Source organism: Callorhinus ursinus, unplaced genomic scaffold (assembly GCF_003265705.2).
Source record: "Callorhinus ursinus isolate GAN/ISIS: 27379988/994484 unplaced genomic scaffold, GSC_fseal_2.0 scaffold27, whole genome shotgun sequence".
Taxonomy (NCBI): Eukaryota; Metazoa; Chordata; class Mammalia; order Carnivora; family Otariidae; genus Callorhinus; species Callorhinus ursinus.
The window spans coordinates 8,433,086-8,452,989 of record NW_027397089.1 but is presented as its reverse complement, the minus strand read 5'-3'; the positions used below and the strand labels follow the sequence as shown (position 1 = coordinate 8,452,989).

The 19,904-nt window shown below is 46.6% G+C and overlaps 2 protein-coding genes across 4 annotated transcripts in view; one reads left to right on the top strand and one right to left on the bottom strand.

The window, feature by feature from the left end:
• Positions 1-13,051: 13,051 nt before the first annotated feature.
• BHLHE41 (basic helix-loop-helix family member e41) lies at positions 13,052-18,458 on the bottom strand. The gene is made up of 5 exons (XM_025879601.2): positions 17,419-18,458; positions 17,218-17,281; positions 16,786-16,893; positions 16,347-16,458; positions 13,052-15,883 (listed from the first exon to the last, which is right to left on the bottom strand). The coding sequence occupies exons 1-5, from the start codon at positions 17,478-17,480 to the stop codon at positions 14,772-14,774; spliced, it is 1,458 nt and encodes a 485-aa protein (XP_025735386.1). The 5' UTR covers positions 17,481-18,458; the 3' UTR covers positions 13,052-14,771.
• Positions 14,754-19,904, top strand: part of SSPN (sarcospan) — a 250,290-nt gene continuing 245,139 nt past the window's right edge. For 2 of the 3 annotated variants that reach the window (XM_073877831.1, XM_073877830.1), the window contains exon 1: positions 18,148-18,163. The gene's annotated coding sequence lies outside the window, so the exon portion shown is untranslated. Of the gene's footprint in view, positions 14,859-18,147; positions 18,164-19,904 lie in introns of those variants that run through there. The other variant, XM_073877832.1, reaches the window with a different exon arrangement.

The following is a 19,904-nucleotide window of genomic DNA, read 5'->3' as shown; positions in this document are numbered from 1 at the left end:
TTCCCTCAGAATGTGTATAGGAATCTCCTCCAAATCTGGTCACATGCAGATTCTAACTCAGTTGATATGGAATGGCAGGAATGGCAACCGAGGTCCTGCATTTCTGAGAAGTTCCCAGGTGATACCCGTGCTGCTGGTACATGAACCACATTTCTGAACAGCAAAGGTATAAACCTAACTCCTCTATGTTCCCTAGAGAATATTGCTAGGGAGGAATCTGAAGCTACCTGAACTTGACCTTTTCTGGCCTTTTGGGGGGCTTGACTCTTCTTCCTGGATGACCATCTGATTCTCTTTTTAATCTTTGAAATCCAGATTTAGTTAGGTTACCCATATTAATAAAGTCTAAAATGAAGATTCCCACATTGATATTGCATTGGCTTCCGAACATTTTTGTTGTTGTTCTAGTGCCTGTGAGGCCCAAATCTACATCAGTTCTAGCTCCTCCATGGGGGCTCCATGTAGGACTGGCGTGAGGCCTGGCTTACACAGTGGCTGAGACTTCTGCTTGCCCTTTCACACATTCATTCCTACAGTAAAATGCCCATCAGTTGAGGTAACTGGAATTAGCTTGTTCCTTGCAACCAAAAGAAATTAAAACAATTAGAAACCATAGATTTCAAAATATACATTATAAAAATAAAGATTGCATAGAATGCTATGTCAAAAAGCAGCATGATGGGGTGCCTGGGTGGCTCAGATGGTTAAGTGTCTGCCTTTGGCTCAGGTCATGATGCCAGGGTCCTGGGATCGAGCCCCGCGTCAGGCTCCTGGCTCAGCGGGGAGACTGCTTCTCCCTCTCCCTCTGCCTCTCCCTGGGCTCATGCTCTCTTTCTCTGTATCTCTGTGTCTCAAATGAATAAATTTAAAAAAAATCCAAAAAACAAAAAAAACGAAAGCAGCATGAATGCAAAATAAATTATGTACTTACAGTAATGGTTGGCAGGAAGGAGGGAGGGGCAGAGAAGTTTTCACAATTTCGGTGTGTTGCTTACAAGTCATTATTTAAACTAGATCAGCTGACAGATAATAAATAAGAGAAAAGGTAAAAAAGTTATAGTGCCAAAAAAAGAAAGGGAAGAGAGACTAAAGATTTAAATGTGGTGCCAAAGGATTCTGGAAGACTTACAAGCAATTAAAAGCTGAAAACTGAAAAATAAGAAAATCTCAAAGAAATAGTAAGGCAAGATTTTAAACCAGGAGGACTATAAAAACTCATAAAACAAAAGTACAACATGGGCTATAAAATAAGCTGAAGGAAGAGTAGAACAAGAAAATAAAATTCAAAAGGAAACCAGAAGGTTAATTTGTTAAAATTAAAATAAAAAGGAAGTCAGTTATAAAATAATTTTAAACAGATAAAAATTATTCAAAAATAAGAAAAGGTTGAAAGCCTGCAGGGTAATAAGGAAGACAGAAAATAGGATATGAGATACTTGTTTAAAAACATGAGAGTAGGATTAAAGGTAAATATAGTTAGATGATTTATATAGATTTAAAATACCGTCAGAGGGCGCCTGGGTGGCTCAGTCGTTAAGCGTCTGCCTTCGGCTCAGGTCATGGTCCCTGGGTCCTGGGATCGAGCCCCGCATCAGGCTCCCTGCTCAGGGGGCAGCCTGCTTCTCCCTCTCCCACTTCCCCTGCTTGTGTTCCCTCTCTCGCTGTGTCTCTCTCTATCAAATAAATAAATAAAATCTTTAAAAAAATAAATAAAAAAATAAAATACCATCAGAGTATTAAAAAAATTAAAAAATTTGAAAGTTAGAGGAAAAGGGAAGAGAAAAAATGTTTTGAAATGTAACAAGGAATAAGAAGGCTTGGCGCTTATTGTCTTTCCCCGAGATAACCTGCTAATGAAGTAGTGGTGTCTTTGGGTGGAACCTGAGGGGACAGAGAGCAATGTGACACCTTGGTCATGGAGGCTTCCCCCTTGCTCCCCTCAGCAACTGCCAAAGGCCAGCCTCACCAGCAGTAACCAGAGAAGACAGATAGGAGGTATTAATACAGCAAACTCACAGCTGGATGGCACCAACCTGACCCAGGAGAAACTCCCTAGCCTGCCAGCTACATTCCCTCCTGGATTATCTCCTCCAAATTTAGCCGACGTTCAGAGTCAGGGGAAACTACTTTCTCTAGATTAATAACCTACAAAGCATCAGGTGTCAGCAGTTGTCTTATGTCTCTAGACAATTTTTTAGGAACTGTGGTACAGCCCCCCAATAAAAAAGGCATTTATTTAATACGTGTTTATGGGGCATCTTCCCTGTCCCTAGCGGTGTGCTGGGCTCCAGGAATACCTTCATGAGGTAGTAACACAGCTCCCTTAACAGAGATCTAGACTCACAGCATGGACAGAATAGAGGAGTTTTAAAAGATAGTTTTGTTTTGTTTGGTTTTAAGATTTATTTATTTATTTATTTGAGAGAGAGAGAGAGAGAGAGAGAGAGAGAGAGAGAGAGCTCGCAAGTGAGCAGGGGAAGGTGCAAAGGGAGAGAGAATCCTGAAGCAGACTCCTCCCTGAGCCTGGAGCCCCATAGAGGCTCCATCCCAGGACCCTGAGATCAGAACCGGAGCTGAAATCAAGAGTTGGCTGCTTAACCGACTGAGCCACACAGACGCCCCTAGATGGTTTTACTGCACTATGGATGACACAAAGGAAAGGGTCTGCTCTGAGCAGGAGGGCCACCTCTCCTTTTGCTATGGTAGGAAGGGGAGTGAGGGTGTGGGAGGAAGAAGGCAGGAAGAGTTGAGGGTTTGGGGATATTATGTGCAATGGGCTGAATTCTCTTGATGAAGCAGGAGTTTTTCTGAGAGTGAGGAGTCTGGAGGCAAGCAGAGGTCTTGAGGTAAGTGCGAGAGAGAGGTCTGGGAGGGTCATAAAAGAAACTGGAGAAGGAGCTAAGAACAAGTAAACAGTCTGACACACAGCAGCGAGGGCCAAGCACCGAGCAGAGGCTGGAGGTGGTGCCAGCCTGAGTGGCAGGGTTTGGGCCACCAGATGTGGGAGACACACACAATTAATTACAATACAATGTGGAAAGTCCCAGTGTGACAGGGTAAAATACTGAGACATTAATCTGTGTCTGCTCTCCTTGTAGTTTCCCCTCCACCTGTTTTCAAGAATGCCTTCAGGGCTATCTGCGTCAGGGAAGTTTGGGGTTAAATGCTTGAAGAAAACCTCCCGCCAGGTCTCTTGTAAAACAGAGGTCTTGAAGTGACCTTCTCCGGGCTAAGACTTTTACAGGTATGCTTCGTTTGTAATGAAGTGTTTTGAAGTTGTTAAAAATTGTTGACAACATTTGAAAGTAGATTTTACCTTAAAATGCAGATTTTAGCCTCTCCTGGAAAAACTGGATGGCCTGGTGATCCTGGGCTGCATTTTCATCTGGCTACAATTAGTTGGAGCCAAGTGATGTCTGCCTCTTGTAAGGGGTACAACCCTGTTTCCTGTGGCCCCTATAGTTCCCTATGGTCTTCCACTTAACCAACACCACTCATGTAGCTTAACTGCCTGTCCCTAGAACCCCCTCTCAGGTTGGAGGTTATGTTAGGGGGAAGAAGTAGAAGCAGAAACAATAAAGCCTGTGGGCTCCCAGGTCTGCAGGTCCTTGGTGTGGCAAAGACACAGAGGAAAATGGGGACCCAGTGCCCTGAAGGTCTGGATCATCCAGCCTTAGCAAAGACTCTTACCCAGAAAGAGGCAGAGGAGCTAGGGACACCAAGCAGCAGGCTTGGACACTGACAGTTATCTAAGACAATCTGAGAATAAAGGGGTTCTTCCTCCATAATCATGGTACCCCAGGTCCTTGTGAAATCCTAAAGCCCGTAGGAGTAGGAGAGCTCACAGTGACAGTTTTCCACCAGCCTTTGGGGAGGTGGCTTTAGGTTACAATTAATGACAGAAAACAAGAACACATATCACTTCTTGCACATACACATTTGTAGAATAAGATTTTAAACACCCAAATGGAGATTTAAGGAAAGGGCTAAGAGAACACAAAGCAAATGAGTGGGTGAGGTTAAGTTTTGACTAAGATCGTCTTGGAAGTTTTCTCAGAGGAGATTTAATTTGAACTGAGTTTTGAAGCATGAGTAGGCGGCCTCCAAATAAAGGCTATTCTACTCAAAGACAAACACTGGAGAGTACAAAGCATATTCAGGGACCTGTGGTAGTTCAGGGCAGCTAGGACATTGGCTGCCCATTCCTGGTTGGGGGAAATAGGAGATGAGATAGAATAGAAATGGGTGAAATGAAAAGGAAAGGTTTTGTTTTTAAATTTTATTTATTTGACAGAGAGAGAGAGACAGTGACAGATGGAACACAAGCAGGGGGAGTGGGAGAGAGAGAAGCAGGCTTCCCACTGAGCAAGAAGCCCAATGCGGGGCTCGATCCCAGGACCCCGGGATCACGACCTGAGCCGAAGGCAGACACTTAACCGACTAAGCCACCCAGGTGCCCCTGACAAGGGAAGGTTTAAGCCTTCATGCCTGTTTCCTGTCATGGGGAGTCCCTGGCGACTGTTTAGTACACGATTGTGCCGGCAGTGTGGCGGGAGCTTGGGGAAAAGAAGACTGGACAAAGGCCACTGAGCAGATTCTTGCAATAATGCAGGTGAGAGATGATAAAGCTTGAAACTAGGACAATGATTGTGGGAATGGAGAGGACGGTTTGGATTTCAACAGCCATTTATTAAGTGCTTACTGTGTGCCAGGTATTGTGCTTGGTACTGAGCATACCCTGATAATGATGATGCTGGCTCTTGCCTGGAAGAAGCTCATTCACCAGAGGACAAAGGTTACCACACCAGGCAGAGCCAGTGAAGAGCTGAAGCGTCTGGGAGCTTCAAACCCTGGTCACATGTGTTGTGTATTCCATCGTGGGTGGAATTCGGAGGGTCTCACTCGGTTCTACACGGGGTCAGGAGCCATCTGAGAGCTGACATACAACCTGTTTTGAAACTTGCTCCTTCTACAGGGCTGTTGTAGCTTGTTCTCTTTAACTCAGGGGATGGAGAAATAATCAGAATATTTTTTAATTTCAAAGGAGGTATTTAAGTAAATAATATTTTTAACATAATAAGTTGCAATCATTTAGAATAAGATGAAATTGATATTAACTCTCTTGTTAGGGGGACTCAATGCTTTAATATATCTTATAATTTTATTGTGACAATAAAATTCAATCAAACCACTCTGAGTCTTTTGCCATTTGCAAGTATGGGATGCTAACTGCCTTTGACTCCTTACCACTTGCTGACATCTCCATGTCACGCAGTACCTGGAATATAGCAGGTGCTTAGTAAGTGTTGAGGAAATGGATTCATAATATGGAAAAGAACACTTTGAGAGGGACTGTGCTGTGGCCTTTGGTGTGATGATCAAGGTAAAGTGCTTGCCAGAGATGTTCATTCATTCATCCAGCTAATACTTACTGAGAATCGATACACGTTTCTTTATAAAAGACAAATAAATATTTACTTATTTCCAGCCAGGTACCATTCTTGGTATTGGACAAACAGCAATGAGCAAAGTCCCTGTTCATCCTGGTGAGTCAGACAAGCAGTAAACAAATTATGTGTGTGTGTGTGTGTGTGTGTGTGTGTGTGTGTGTGTACGTATATACATACACTATGTCACGGGTGATACGTGCTGTGAAAAAAAAATAGAGTAAAAATAAAGAATGATGGGGGGACCTGGCATTTTATATAATGTCTTTGGGCTGCTCAGGGAGCGCCTCTCTCAAAAAGTGGCATTTGAGCAGACATCTATAAAAAGGTGGGAATTGGGGGGGTTTGGAATCAGCTATCCAAACATCTAGGGCTGAGTGTTGCAGGCAGATTGATGAGCAAGTACAAATATTCTGGGTAAGGCTCAAGCTTGCCCTTTTGGAAGACCAGACAAGTGTGGATCCAGGGGGTGAGGGAAGGGGAAAAAGGATAGGAGAGAGGGTGTGCGCATTGATGGGACTGGAGATTTATTACTTTCACCTGGCATTTTTCATAAGTGCCAAGTGAAAAAAAAATCCAGCGCAGAGGGATAGTGATCACGAGTTTTGAGCACCATAATGGGTGATGAATTTGTCAATATGGATCACTGCTGTATCCCTGATGCCTGGCATATAGTAAGAGTTCAGTATAAATTTGTTGAGTGCATGTTTGAAGTCTATCTTTGCTTTTTCAACTTTCAGGATATTATTAATAACTATGCCTTCTCAGACATTATGCATACCTATCATTAAAAGGCCAACAACAATGACTTTGTCTTGTGGTTTGTGAACGTCTGTTAGCTTACAGCAGTCTGTCTCCAGGGTGGCACTGACTGTGCCCTTTACACTGGACAGTACATAACCATTCTATGATGTCTTTGCAAATAGTGGCACCTGACCTGTCCAAATATTACTGGCAACGCCAGAGATCACTTTCCATCACAAGACCAAAACCATATTTGCAGGGGGCAGTGGTGCTTCCCTACTTTTGTTACACTGCTGGGTATTCTCAGTTATCTAAGGGGCATCCTCAAGTCCAAATTCCTCCACACTACTCATTTTAGATCACTTATAAACATGCATGTTTCTGTAAGTTTTACAAAATCAACGCGAACACTTCGAAAAGTGGAAGTGTGCGATTTAATCACTTTTTCTAAAGGATTTCTAAATCATCTTGTAGAATATAACTTAAAAAGAAAAAAGCCATCCCTCAGCCCCTGACTACATTAATTTCCTTCACTTCACCGCACCATGCACTTCACCGCACCCCTGGTGCCACAAAATCACTTCTTTTACTGTACACCCTGCACAAAAAGTCCCAATGTATTTTATCACAATTAACTAAATCCCCTAGTGCTTAATCAGTGGGAATTCAATTTGCAAAACAGACCAATGGAAGATGCAATGCCTCCACCAGCCTGGTTTGCCCAGATATCTGGTCTAGCACTCTCCCCAGTCCCACCGACCGCCCGGGGTTTCTCCAGCAAGACGTGGCCCCGGAACCAGGGCAGGACGCGGTCTGGCCCTAGTCCCGGCGCGGCCGGGTGTGTCCGCCACCTTCCTTCCCCCCAACCCCCGCCCCCGCGCCTGGCACTTCACTTCCCCCGGCCGCGGCCAGCCCAGGCTTGAAGTCCCCGCCCCAAGGCCCTCCCCCGGCGGCTGTCGACCTTCCTCTAACCCGAGCCCAGGAGGGCAGGTCGTAAACTGCTGTGTCAGAAAGGTTCGAGGAGCCCGGAGTCCGAGCCAGCTTTAATTTGGGAGGAATGACTACCTAGAGGCGGCCCGCTAGGACTCAGCAGGGAAGACTGTGTCGCAGCTGTTGGGAGGGCGCGTCCTCAACCCCACCCGGCCGCCCCGCCCTCGGCCCTGCAGTCCTCCATCCGGCCCGCTAGCCTCCAGCTCCTGGAGCGCCCGCGTCTGCGGCTGGGGGGGGGGGGAGGGGAGGAGGGGGCTGGCGGGCGTGGGGGCTAGTGCGCACGCGCGGAAAGCAGCGAGCGGGCGTCTCCCCGCCCCCGCCCCCGTCCCGCCCCCTCTCACGTGCCGCGCAGCGTGCGCCCGGGCATGTGCGGGCGCACGTGACAGCGCCGCGTCCGGCTCCAGCTCCCTCACCCCGCGCGGCTGTACTTTGAACCCCGGCGTGGGAGGGGGAAGGGAGGATGGGAAGGGAAGCCGGCCGGGAGGGGACCGGAGGGGGAGGCCGGCCTCCGGGAGAATGATATCATCCGCAGATTTATCGCTAGGCAACCTAAGAATGCTTCTCTCTTTCCAATCCTAGAGCTCCTTGAAGATCTCAAGGCTGATGACATTTTTCCCCTCCGCTTTAATTCCCCACCCAGCAGCGCTCGTGTGGCGATCTAAGGAGCTAGAGTCGGTTTACCAGTTTTTAAATGAGTAGTTTCAAACACAGAGCTCAGAAATAGATCCATCATCGTGCCCACTTGCGTCTACAGAGCTCTCCAGACGTGCGGGCATATAGTCAGGTTTCTTCACCTGTTCGGTCACATGAGGATCAGCCAGCTAGCTACAGTACAGCTATGCAGATGAGCCTTGCTCAACATAATATATACTCGGAAACCAAGCCCTGCTTAAGGTATCAGAGAGAAGCCGGTGTCTTTAAAATGTGGTATTACAGGGTATTTTCTGACTACCCTAAGTAACTGAGGTCTGCAGGAATTGGATGCAGGTTGAAGTTCCCTTGTGAAAACTAATTTTCTAAACACGATACTGAACCTGCAAAGCCGCATTTGGAAGCAAAGTTTATTACAGGGCTATGCGGTGGATACTCAATACTTCAGTTGTGAAACATTTGATATTCTAGGTATACACATGTGCATACCAATATGTAAAAGGCTTCAAATGAAACTAGCTAAAGTTTACAGCACCCTAAAAATATCCCATGTAAAAACTAGCAAATCGCCCTCTTTCCTACTTCCTCAATTCTTAAATGTTCCTTCTGTCCAGATTCATAGTTTGCTTTGATCCCGTCTTTCATGGAGCGTCTTTAGAGTTCAACCAGAGCCACGTAGGTAGGAGGGGTAGAGGTAGAGGTGGACAGCTCACCAGATCATGTGGGGACTTCCAAACAAAAGAGGGCGCAATTTCTGGATGTCTTCAAATTGAGTAGACAGCGGAATTGTATGGTTCTTTGTAGGGGACCTTGAATATTGTGTCTCCAGAATTTCTGTATCTTCAATTATTGCATGCTTTATGCCATGTTTTAGAAAGCAAAGCATTACCCGACCATCTTTCCTTTCTCCACCAACGACACATACTCTGCCTCTTAGGATCTCACATGGACTAGCTCAACTCATGTCATGAGCAAAGGTCAGATTGTCTCCTCCTCATTGTTATTGTTATGGGGTAATAACATAAAGAGCAGTGGACTCAGAACCAAAAAATCTGGTTCCAGTCCTGATTCTGCTGCTTACTCAGCTATGTGACCTTGGACTAGCTGCTTGCTTCAGCTTCCTTCTGGAGGTTTTAAAAAATAGACCTTAAGATTCCTTGTTTTCCTCTAGAACTGCTCTCTCTCTCATTTCCACTTCAGGTGCTGAGTGAAGAACATGGATCATCATGCCCTTTCTTGAAGGGAAAGAAATCAACCTTAGTTTCTGCTGTAAGACAGATAGATGGTTGAGTTGAGATCAAACTCCTTGTGAGGTTCTAGCCCCTCTCCCCACCTTCTGCATCTGAAATTATCATGCTATAAATGCTGTCCTTTGCAGTAGGAAACACCATGACTCCTCAGTCCCAGCCTACGGTTCAGGTTCCCAGAAGGAGATGATGGTGAGAGCCAGTACAGCAGTCAAGTTCTAAAGAGACTGAGAAATCAGGAAATCGGTGCTCAGACATCAGTCAAATATAGCCAATTAAACTCCTGATGCTCAGCACAGGACCAGAGTATATGAGAACCTTCTCCCTGGAGATGGCCCCATGGACTCCTTTCCCTGTTCACTCTGTGAAACCCAGCTACAACTCTAGGCCTCTGACCCAGGCAGTTGAAGGTAGCACCCCTCACCCCCTAGTATTGTATTCACCTTTGTATAGCCCTTAGTATGTTCCATTGTAATTTATTTTGGTGTGGGTGTCACCCCCACTAGACTTTGAGATCTTCAGAGATGATTAATCTTTGGTTCTCCAGCATGATCACAGCACCTCACATATAATAGGAGCAAAACCCATGCCTGTATCCCCATACTCACGGTTTATTGACTTTATAGACTCACAGAGAAAAGGCGTGTGTTACCATCAGCAGGGAGTCTGAAAGCTCTTACCAGAAGCTTTCTGATGGGTGTGTCTAAGTTCAGAGGCAGCATCCGGGCCTACATACCTCCCTCCCAGTTCTCCAGAATGGTTTGGCTGGACCTGCCACCCAATATTTCCAAAACTCAGAGATGGAGGAAATTACACACCAGAAGCAGGGCCAGGGTCATCCATGAATCAAAATGCTGAAACAGTTTTCACATAATGGCCTTTGGTCACCTATTCCTATCAGTCTGAGAGAAAGAAGTGTTGATCAAATAAATAATTTGTTTCGGTTGTGGAAATGTCTGTATTTTGTGGTTAGTTGTGGAATAAAGCCATTAGAAAGCTGCTTTTTTATGTAATGAGATGATCAAAAAATATATAAACTATCTGAGGGCTTTTGCATAAGTGTTCTGATAGGGAACATTGCTGAGAATGTGCAAAGTAAAAGAAATGAAGAAAAAAAAGGTTGTGGGAGAAACATGTTACTGATTCTACAAGCTCTCACAATTTAGCAAAGTGCCCCTCAGGTACTTCTGTTAGAGCCTATTTATTCTAATTTTAGACACATTTCAAATGGGTGTGGTTTTGGTTAAATGGTTTCCCAGGCCACAGTAAGTCAGAGATAGCAAATTAGATAAGAGTTGGAGGCAGGCACTCTGACACATCAAGAAGTGACAGTCGGCAGCCTGATCTAGAGTAAAAATACTGAAAAACCTATAAAAAGCAGATATAAAAACTCAAAAAGAATTTAGCGCAGATGCCAGTACTCCCAGATGACATGCATAGTGCAAAAGTGATGTTTACCGTGTTGACCCTGATTTATTGAGAATGGATAACTATGGAGAGGGTATTTATTTCTAGGACATGTGTAAGACACTTTAGAGGACACGTGTAATATTTTAGTAAGCTTTCCACTAAAAGAATGTAAGGAAAAAAAGAAAAGATAAACAATATTGGCACTTGAACATAGAAGCTTCCGTTTTCTGAATCATTGTTTCATGGGGCACAGATCATTCCCGGAAGCCAGAAAACTTGGGCATCACTGAATTCAGAATTTTAAAATATCAACTTTTTAAAAAAAACTTATAGTTTTACATTTGTTTGGAGTTTCCAGTACGGAATCACTGAACTAGTGCAAGCAACCCAATTATAAGACAAATGTCCAACTCCTTTCTCAGAGCCCATTTTTAAAGTACACGCTGAACATGTTTTACAGTATAAATCTCATCCTGTCACAGGAAATGTGTGATAATTTTCTGTGTAAATCTTCTAGTAAATTCTATGAAAAACTAGGACTTCTACTGGACGTTAGCCTACACTGTATATCCATTTTGAGCTGATGTAAAGCAACACAGAACAATGGGTATTGATCTGAGATTAAGAATTTTTGTTTAATGAAAAACATCAGATTGCCATCTGAAGTAAAAGACTATTATCACAATGGTACAGCCAGCTTTTGGCATTATAATGGCCTTGATTGGTTCATGAGGGCTCTGTTCATTTCTATCTAAAGGCCTTAGTATGTTTGCCCAGCCTTGTCTTCTAAGGATCTCAGAACTGGCAATCACCTTCCATGGAGAGCTTCAAAATTGACCTGTGACATATTCAGAAATAGGCTGAGGCTTCTTTTACAAATCTCAGATGATGAGCAATAACCAGACTTATGGCCTGCATGGCCAATAACAGAACTAAATGAAAAATAGTTTTCACAATGATAGGAACTAAAACTCCAGTCATACTTTAAATAGCTATTAAAAATGTAGTTTCTAGTGCCTTAGCTCTTTGTGCAGATAAGGCCGCTTATCAACTCAATATAACATTTGCTGAGAAATGTATGTATGCAAAATCAAGTGGCATAATCCTACGCGTATACTATATGTATAAAAGTAGCATTAACCCACGATTCACATTTGTTTTAAGTTGAAAAACCACATATATTACAACACATTTTGGTTAAAATTTCACCACTGCAGGTATAGGACCATCCTTAGTGAATCATTACTGGAGTCATTACTCCAGTGTTTTAATTTATGACATAATCAATTACCAAAATAATTTTCAGACGCCACATAGAAAATATTATTTTGCAGTTCTGTTCTCACTAACTTTATCTTATTACTATGCAAGTATATAGGCTTTTGGACTAAATAGCTGACCTGTAAAATCTGGCCCAATCCTAAGATTTTTTACTTCATTATACCAAAATTATACAAATGTTAAACATCTATTGTTCTCTGATTTACTTTGAATCTTTTTTGGTTGTGAAACTAGTATTATTACAATATAGCATTAAAATGTAGCTCAAAATATTTAAGATACTACTTTTTCCCATTATTCTGATTTAGACAATATTTTTCTAAGTTCAGTAAATTACAATGCTCAAAAGTCCTACATAGTTTTCTAATGGTAATTTTTATTTCCTTTGTTCTTGTGCTTTATTTATGACGCTTCACGAATGCTGCCCAATCAAATTCAGCTTATGTGGTTGAAGATGCTGCAGTGAGAGGTAGTTTACTGACAGGGGGATGCAGTAGATTTGGCGTTTTGTGCTGGCTCCGGGTAGCTGTTTATCTGATGTTAGGAGGATATATGATATCTCTGGGCTTCATGTTATAAAATGCAGGGGGCTGGACAAACTGATCTCTGAGGTTCCTTTGGCTCCACATTCTAGGACTTGTAGTTTGGTTGAGGTAAGTCAGCAGAGGGAGCACTTTTTCTACGTCTCATAAATTTTGACCATTATTTCAACACCTTTCAAAAATCAAGGGGTTTGTGAAGAACGTTATTGAAACTAAAAATTGACAGTCCTTCACATATCAGATCACAAATTTGGTTATGAATCTGAGAAAAGTCTACAATTATTTCTTTTCCTTGAATTCCATGATTAAGTCCCACAAGAGAATTCTTTTTTATAAAGGTTAAAGAGCTAAAAATATAAGAAGTTAAGCACCCCTAAGTGGCAGTGTATTTATACTGGACCCAGTGAAGGAGAAATGCCAGACCATACAAAAGTCTATCTGGAGTCAAGATGAGAAGTGAAAAATTCATCAGTCAAAAACATTAGTAAATTTGGTCTAACATAAACAGACCACGCAAGTGATTGGTAGGTTTTTCTTTTGCACTTTTCATTGAGATACATTGGAAACAAGTAGGTAGACACAGCCAGAGCTTGGAGGCTTGTAAGAAATTGGAAACGTGTGATATCAAGCCAATGACAAATAAAGTACATCTGAGAACGTTAATAACTTTCATCCCTAAGTTCATAGATACCTTAAAACTAATTGAGCATTATGTCTTTTTAATTAGTAGACAATATCGTATCGTATATTAAAGTTTTTATTCCTTAGTAAGAATTTTAAAATCACAAAATAGTGTGGCAATATTTAGGTAATAGAATTTATGGAGAGCTGAAAATACCAGAATATAAAGATAATTTCTCATTTATCTTCACATACTAAAATTTTCTAAACCAGCTGGTTTCTTGCAGATGGTATTTATTTATTTTTTTTTAATAATTTAAGACAGCATAAGCTTGTACCAAGCATAAGCATTGTAACAAAAGTGCAACTTTTCAGCAAATCCTCCCCAAAAGATATTTTAACTCAAAATATCATTAGCACATAGTCTCTCCCTACAAAAATAGCATGTCAGACATCATTAATCGGATGTATTAACAACTATGTACATAAGAGCCACCTTGTAGGCTACGATTTAACGTTGTTTAAACACAGCGTTTGAGGCAAACAAAGCAACAGCAGCGGCAAATGCACCAAACTGACTAAAAGACCCAGATATTTTCTTCGCTTATAGTCAGACTGTTGTGTCTCACCCCTTACATAACATTCAAGTGAGATTTCTCACAGTGCTACCTTGGCAACAAACTAAAAATATCTAGACAAGGTCTTGGTTTAAGCCTTATTAAAAAAGCTTTCTTTGTGATTATCTGGTATCTGGTTTGGTCTCCAGAAAATACATAGACTTGGAGATAGGAAGGCCTCACAGGGCTTCATTCCACATCTTTACAGCTTTTCCAATCAAAACTGACCAGTTTAATGCTTTCCTCCCCTTTTGTTATTTAACAGAATATAGGATAAATCATTTTGGATTTGTTTTGTTTTTAAGTTCAGTGCACATTCCTTTTTTACAGCAAGATTATAAAAATTTAGGAATATGGTGAATTAAATAATGACAAGGTGGGAATAGATGTACTATAGATGTGTGTGTGTGTGTATATATATATATATATATGAATGAAATTAAGACACGTCAATTGATTCACGGTCAATTTCTCCATAAAGTGCTAGTAAGTGTACCAAGAATGATTCTGGCCTTCCTCATCCATCTCCTTCCCTGACTCAGTTCTGACAACGGCCCAACTCCGAGTCTCTTTAAACAAGAGCAAGTTACTAAGGGATACCATTCAAACCACTTCAGAATAGGTTGCAACGTAAGTGACTGCATTTTCACTTCTTCCTCTTTGAAAAATATATGCCTTTAAAAAAAGCTGAACATTATAAAATACTGAAGAGTAAATTCAATTCTAAAAGATCCTCATTCTGGTTGTGGAAAGCCTCCTGAAGCCGGTGGGACAGCTCTGCGGCAGGCAGATAATAACTACCAGCCGGCTGTTGGACGTCAACTCCTGGGCCACCTTTCCCCTACCTTGGTTCAATCAGCTCACCCACAGAGCAGACCCTTCTTCCTCCAGAATTAGGTTCTGTATTTTAAAAGATAATGGAACATGGCCTAAAGGAAGGCAAAACTTATTTGGGCGAATTCTTTAAAGAAGAAAGTATCAATATCGCAGAGATTCTTTTAGAGCTGGTGGGGGAAGAAAGGGACGTTAGTGTGCGGAGGGTGGGGTGGTGAGGGATGAGCAAAACAGGAACTCCAAATGTACACGAAACACCTGTGTTGTTTTAAAAGCCTGTCGTGCATCTATTACACTTCCTCCCTTAAAAACGTTAAGGGTGTTTTAACTTATTAATATTATTATTCCGCGTGAACCCTCGTCCTGTCTAAGAAAGGAGGCGAGGATTCAGTGGGTTTCCTTTCCTGGCTGCGAGGGATCTTCCTGAGCAGAGCTCTCCGGGTTCCCGGGCTCGCGGGCGCCGGCGAAGGACAGGTGGGTGCGGCCGTGCGGGTGCGGGGGGTGCAGCGCCCCAGGGGGCGCCACCTCGTGCGGCAAGAGGGTCGCGGCGGCGGCGCTGGCCTTCTCGGGAGGGGGCGACAACACCGAGGACAGGCAGGGGAAGGCAGCGGCGGCGGCGGCTGCGGCGGCGGCTGCGGCGGCGGCTGCCGGCGCGGGGATGCCGGGGTACAGCAGTGGGAACGGGGCGGCGGCCGCCGCCGGGTACAGGTACTTCTCCAGGCCGCTCTTGTCCAGGAAAGGCTGCACGTAGGCGGCGGCCGCCGAAGGCGAGAGGAAGTAGAAGGGCAGGCAGAAGGGGGCCGCGGCAGCCGCGGCGGCGGCGGGCTGCGCGAAGGGCGCGCCCCCGCCTCCGCCGAACGCCACCAGCGAGCTGAGCAGGGCCGCGTCGGGTCTCAGCAGCGCTGCCGCGGCGGCCGGGTCCGGCCCCAGGAGCGCGGCCGCCGCCGCCGCCGCGCCGCCCCCCAGGCCGCCGCCGCCGCCGCGGGAATCCAGCTTCATCCTCTTGGGCGCCGGCGAGTCCTCCCCGGGGGGCTCCTGCTTGATGGTGACGCGGCCCGTCCCGGAGCCTTTGCCCTTCTCGCGGTCCGGCCTCGCCTCGGCCTCGCCGCCGTAGCCGCTGTCGGTGTCCGTGTCGTTCTCGGCGGCGAGCTCGGCGCTGGGCTGAGTCCGCTGGATGACCGGCACGCAGTGGGCGAGGGGCTCAAGCTTCTGCCCGGCGCGCTCCAGGCAGGGGGCGGCCGCGGACCCTGTGGGGGCAGCGGCCGAGGGCGCGCCGGTGCCTTTACTCAGAGGGACCTGTTGAGTCAACAGCTGGGGGGTGGGCAAGAACTGGGTGGCCACGGCGTGCAAGTGGTTGATCAGCTGGACACACCGCTGCTCTCTGGGCGTCCAGCTCTCAAACCGGGAGAGGTATTGCAAGACTTCTTTGGCGCATGTTTGAAATCCCGAGTGGAACGCATCCAAGTCGGACTGAATGGGCGATTTCAGAGATCGCTCCCCTAGGATGAGGAAGGGGGTGGGGGCAGAGGAATGGAGGCAAGAAGAAAAATACCGACGTTAAAACATCTGCTTATCACGTGGGCCCTACATTGACTAAAGTGATCTCGGTTTTTCCTCTGTATTCCGGTGATATAATCCACCGGTTGCCGGGGGGTGGGGGGGGTGGTGGTGGCGGGGGTGGGGAGCAGGGGGGCGCTCTACTCCCAGCTGAAAAACCAAAGTGGAGAGCGCAACCGCCACTTTAAATAAAAATCTGATTCCTCTGAGTTCTGCTGAAAGCCTCTGGGATGCTTCGGGAAATGGGCACTTTCCAATGAAGGGAAAGTATAAGCAATTTAACAAATAAGAGTGAGCCCGTGGGCCCAAGGAAGGAGATGGGGGTGGGGGCAGAGTCCTAAACACTGCCCCTCTGTGGGCTGCCCGGCTTCATCAGGGTGGGTTGGCCTCCCTGAATTGACTTACCATTCTGTAAAGCAATTATCTTCTGATGCTGCTGCTCGGTTAAGGCTGTTAAAGCTTTTAAGTGTTTCAAAGTTAATTCCAAGACTACCGCTTTCTCCAGATGCCCCAGAGTCTGCAGTGGTGCAAAAGAGAAGGGGGCACTTGGTTACTTAAAAAACACACATTTGGCTTGATTGGCTCTCCACTCAGCACAGCAACTTAAGCAAACACTTTGAAAGAAGTACTATTCCTATACTTCTTGAGCTTTCCAGAAGACGGGTTATACGTGATTTCTTGCCTTCAGTTGTGAGCACCTACTCTTGAGTTTGTGGGAAACTCTACACTACAGCACAAGTTGTAAGGCATATGATATTTACATTTATTCTTATATCTCTGGGAGTAGTACCAAGCTATTAACACGCCCTTGGAGAGCAGCAAAGAATGAAAATGTGCATCTTACTGTCAACTTCAGATGTTCAGGCAGTAAATCTTTCAGCTGAGCAATGCATTCATTAATTCGATCTCTTCTTTTCTTTTCTATTAATCTGTGCGGTAATTTGTAGGTATCCTTAATATACGACAATCATGGAAGAAAGAAAACAATAAGCTACACATTTATTGGATAAATCCATAACCCCCTCAGAAAACCCCCCCATATTATGTGATAAACTATGCCCAAGAAACCTTTTCCTCTGTACTGTTCTGAAATGCAATTTGAATTCAGGTGTGATGTTTAATCTCCCCCTGAGAGTATCCAGCAAACCACTTAAAATTCACAGTTGGGGAAGCTCAAGGGCTGGAATATATTTGCGGGCAGAGCTTCGCTGTGAAATCAATGACCCTAATTAACTATCCAGGCAGGTTATGGGGAACATCGGAAACTTACACTTACCTTGCTATCGTCTCGCTTCATGCTCCTTTTGGGCTTACACATATACAAAGAGGAATAGTCCAGTCTGCAAAACAGAAATCAGCATCAGGCACCCATTCGGGGAGGGGCACTGCCCTTGCCCGCTCCATACCACTTTCTGGAGAAGAAAAAAAAATCACTCTGAAGCCTAGACAGATATTCGCAAGGGTGCGTGCACCTTACCCTATAAAATCTCTATGTTCCAGTAACTGTCTCTCTTGCAAATGAGGAATTCCTTCGTCCATGTTCAACCGCTGTCCGTTTCCTCTGTTTCGATTTTTGGGGTTCTGTTCTATAATCTGTGGGACGATAGCTTTGGGAGATCTTGGGGGGATCTGAGCGTCTCCAGTCTCTCTCTCTCTCTCTCCCTTCTTCAGTGCAGTGTTGAAAGTGTGAAGCAGTTGGTTCCCCCCCTCCCACCGCGCTCGCTCTCTCGCACACACGCACACACACGCACGCACACTCGCGCCGGCCCCACTGCGCTGGTAGTTTGCTCTCACTCCGGGCAGTGTTTGGCCACAGGGCACGCGCGTCGCCGGCCAGACCAGCACCCAGCTCACGTGCGGAACGTACCATCCGCGGTCCAGCCCGGAGGGGGGCGGGGGAGGAGGGGCCGGGCCAGGAGGGGGTGTCGGGAGCAGGCTGTGAGGGAAGGCGCAAGGCAGGAGGGGGCGGGGACACCTGATCAGGGCCACCGGAAAGGAAAAACAACTTCGGCCAAGCTATTCATCTTCCCAAAGGCGTTGCAGTCAGCTGGGGGAGGGGGAGGAGGCGCCGGGGGTGCGGGGCAGCCCGGGCTTTCTCGGCTCGGAAATGCTACTCCCTCAGTTCGTCCGTCATTACGGTGCAGGAACGTGAACGTGGCTTTTTGCTTCGCCACCGACTGCACTGGTGGTTTGGACCAGAGAAAGGAAAGAGAGAATTAACGGTGGGTAAACTTCAGTCCCGAAGGAAAATTTGGAGACTTGTTTGCTCACCGCTCAGTGGCCTGGGGGGACCCCTTGGCCCCGGTTGGAGGTTGCCCCTTAATGGGGCGACTTGAAATCCGCTCCCTGAAGGATTTAAAATAAATGAAAATGTAGTCACTGGGTCAGAATGTCGCAATCCAAGTGTCTTTCGGCGACACGGTGTCCCTGAGCCACCCAAACTTCCCGCAGCAGCCGGAATTGCGGTGCCACTAATCACAGAAACAGATGACGACGACTGGGGCCTCTGGTGCTCCCAGAGGAACGCGGCGAGAGGGAGGGGGTAGGAGGGGGTGACACAAGAGGGGCTACCGCGGAAAAGCAATGCAGCATTATCACTCGCCAGCTAAACTCCGTCGCCCCTCATCGCCTCGGGTGCTGCTGCGTTGTTCTCTCCCCCAACCCCCCCCACCCCCCCGCGGTGTGATAAGCGACGCCGGGAGTGTGCAGAGCCCACGTTTACTACCGCTGGCACCTCCAAAGCCTCCCTCCTTAATCCTGTCTCAAACGGGTACCAGCACAGGGCCAGCAACGTGATCCGACCTGCCGCTGCTGCCACATCACTGCGCGGGGAACCCGTGCGCGCGCGCGCTCGCCCTGTAGCAGCGGCGCTCGGCGCGGGGAAGCGCAAGCCAGCACGAGCCGGCTTATCTTTCCCCAGAGCCATCCCGGGAGCATGACTCACTGCTAGCGAGAGTTACCAAGAGGTGCCCAGAGATGCGCACTGCCCACGCCGCCCGGCGCAGCGGGCGACAGGAGCCTTGGAGGCCGGGGTGGGGGTAGGTGGGGGGGGGTAAATCTCGTCCTGCGGGACTCCCAGGGCTCCCGCCTTGGGGTTGCCGCCACTCGGCTCTGCTGGGGGAGGAAAGGAGAGAATATATGTTGATTCTTATATAAGTAGATAGATATAAAAATCAGAGGTTTTTTCTTCCTGCAGCAAGAGTAAGTTTCAATTCTCCTGGGTTATCCCCGAAACCTTCCTTATTGCCAGCGGCGCATGAGCCAAGGGGAGAAGTACGCCGAGGGAACACGCACAGGGGCTCAGCAGGGACTGGGGCCGTCGCTACGTGTCCCCGCTACCCCCACCCCGGCCCGCCCCGCACAGCGCGGGTTCCGGGGACGGATCTGGGTCGCGGGAAGCGGCGGCTGGGAGGAGGTCACGTGTCTGCGGGAGTCGCGTCTCCTCCCAGCCTCCAGGAGCCGCCCGGGCCGCGGCCGCGGCGCGCGCTGCTGCAGTCTCCCGAGTCCTGGGCGGAGACGCGCCGCGTCTGGCTTCGTGACTCCCGCTGCGGCGGCGGCGGCGGCGGCTGCCCAGCTCACCCCGGCAAGAGGAGACGCTCGCGGTCCGTCCACTTCGTCTCGGGAGAGGGCCCTGGAAGGTCTCTCGACTTCCTCAAATACGGGGACGTAGTTTGCACCAAACAGGCCCTTTAGGGATAATACTTAGAAGAAGTAATTTTAAAATACTGATTTCATTTTAAACCTCTATTCAACCTCTCTCTAGTTTCCAAGTCATTGGGTGGTTAATTCTCTTTAGTGGGGAGGGCACTTTGATGCCCTACAAGCGGCATATGCCTGCAGTACTCTCTGCTTCTTCTAAACTGACCCAAAAAGAGGGGGAGGAGGGGGATGCCTTTAAGGTGAAATCTCCCCTTACAGGTTTGTGAATGTTCGAAGTAGGACGAGGGTATAAGTGTTTGCTCC

Coding starts and splice junctions, on each gene's coding strand:
- BHLHE41 (XM_025879601.2), bottom strand. CDS start 17,480: ATGGACGAAGGAATTCCTCATTTGCAAGAGAGACAGTTACTGGAACAT. Junction 17,282..17,418: donor GAACATAGAGATTTTATAGG/GTAAGGTGCACG, acceptor TCTGTTTTGCAG/ACTGGACTATTCCTCTTTGT. Junction 16,459..16,785: donor CTGAACATCTGAAGTTGACA/GTAAGATGCACA, acceptor GCACCACTGCAG/ACTCTGGGGCATCTGGAGAA.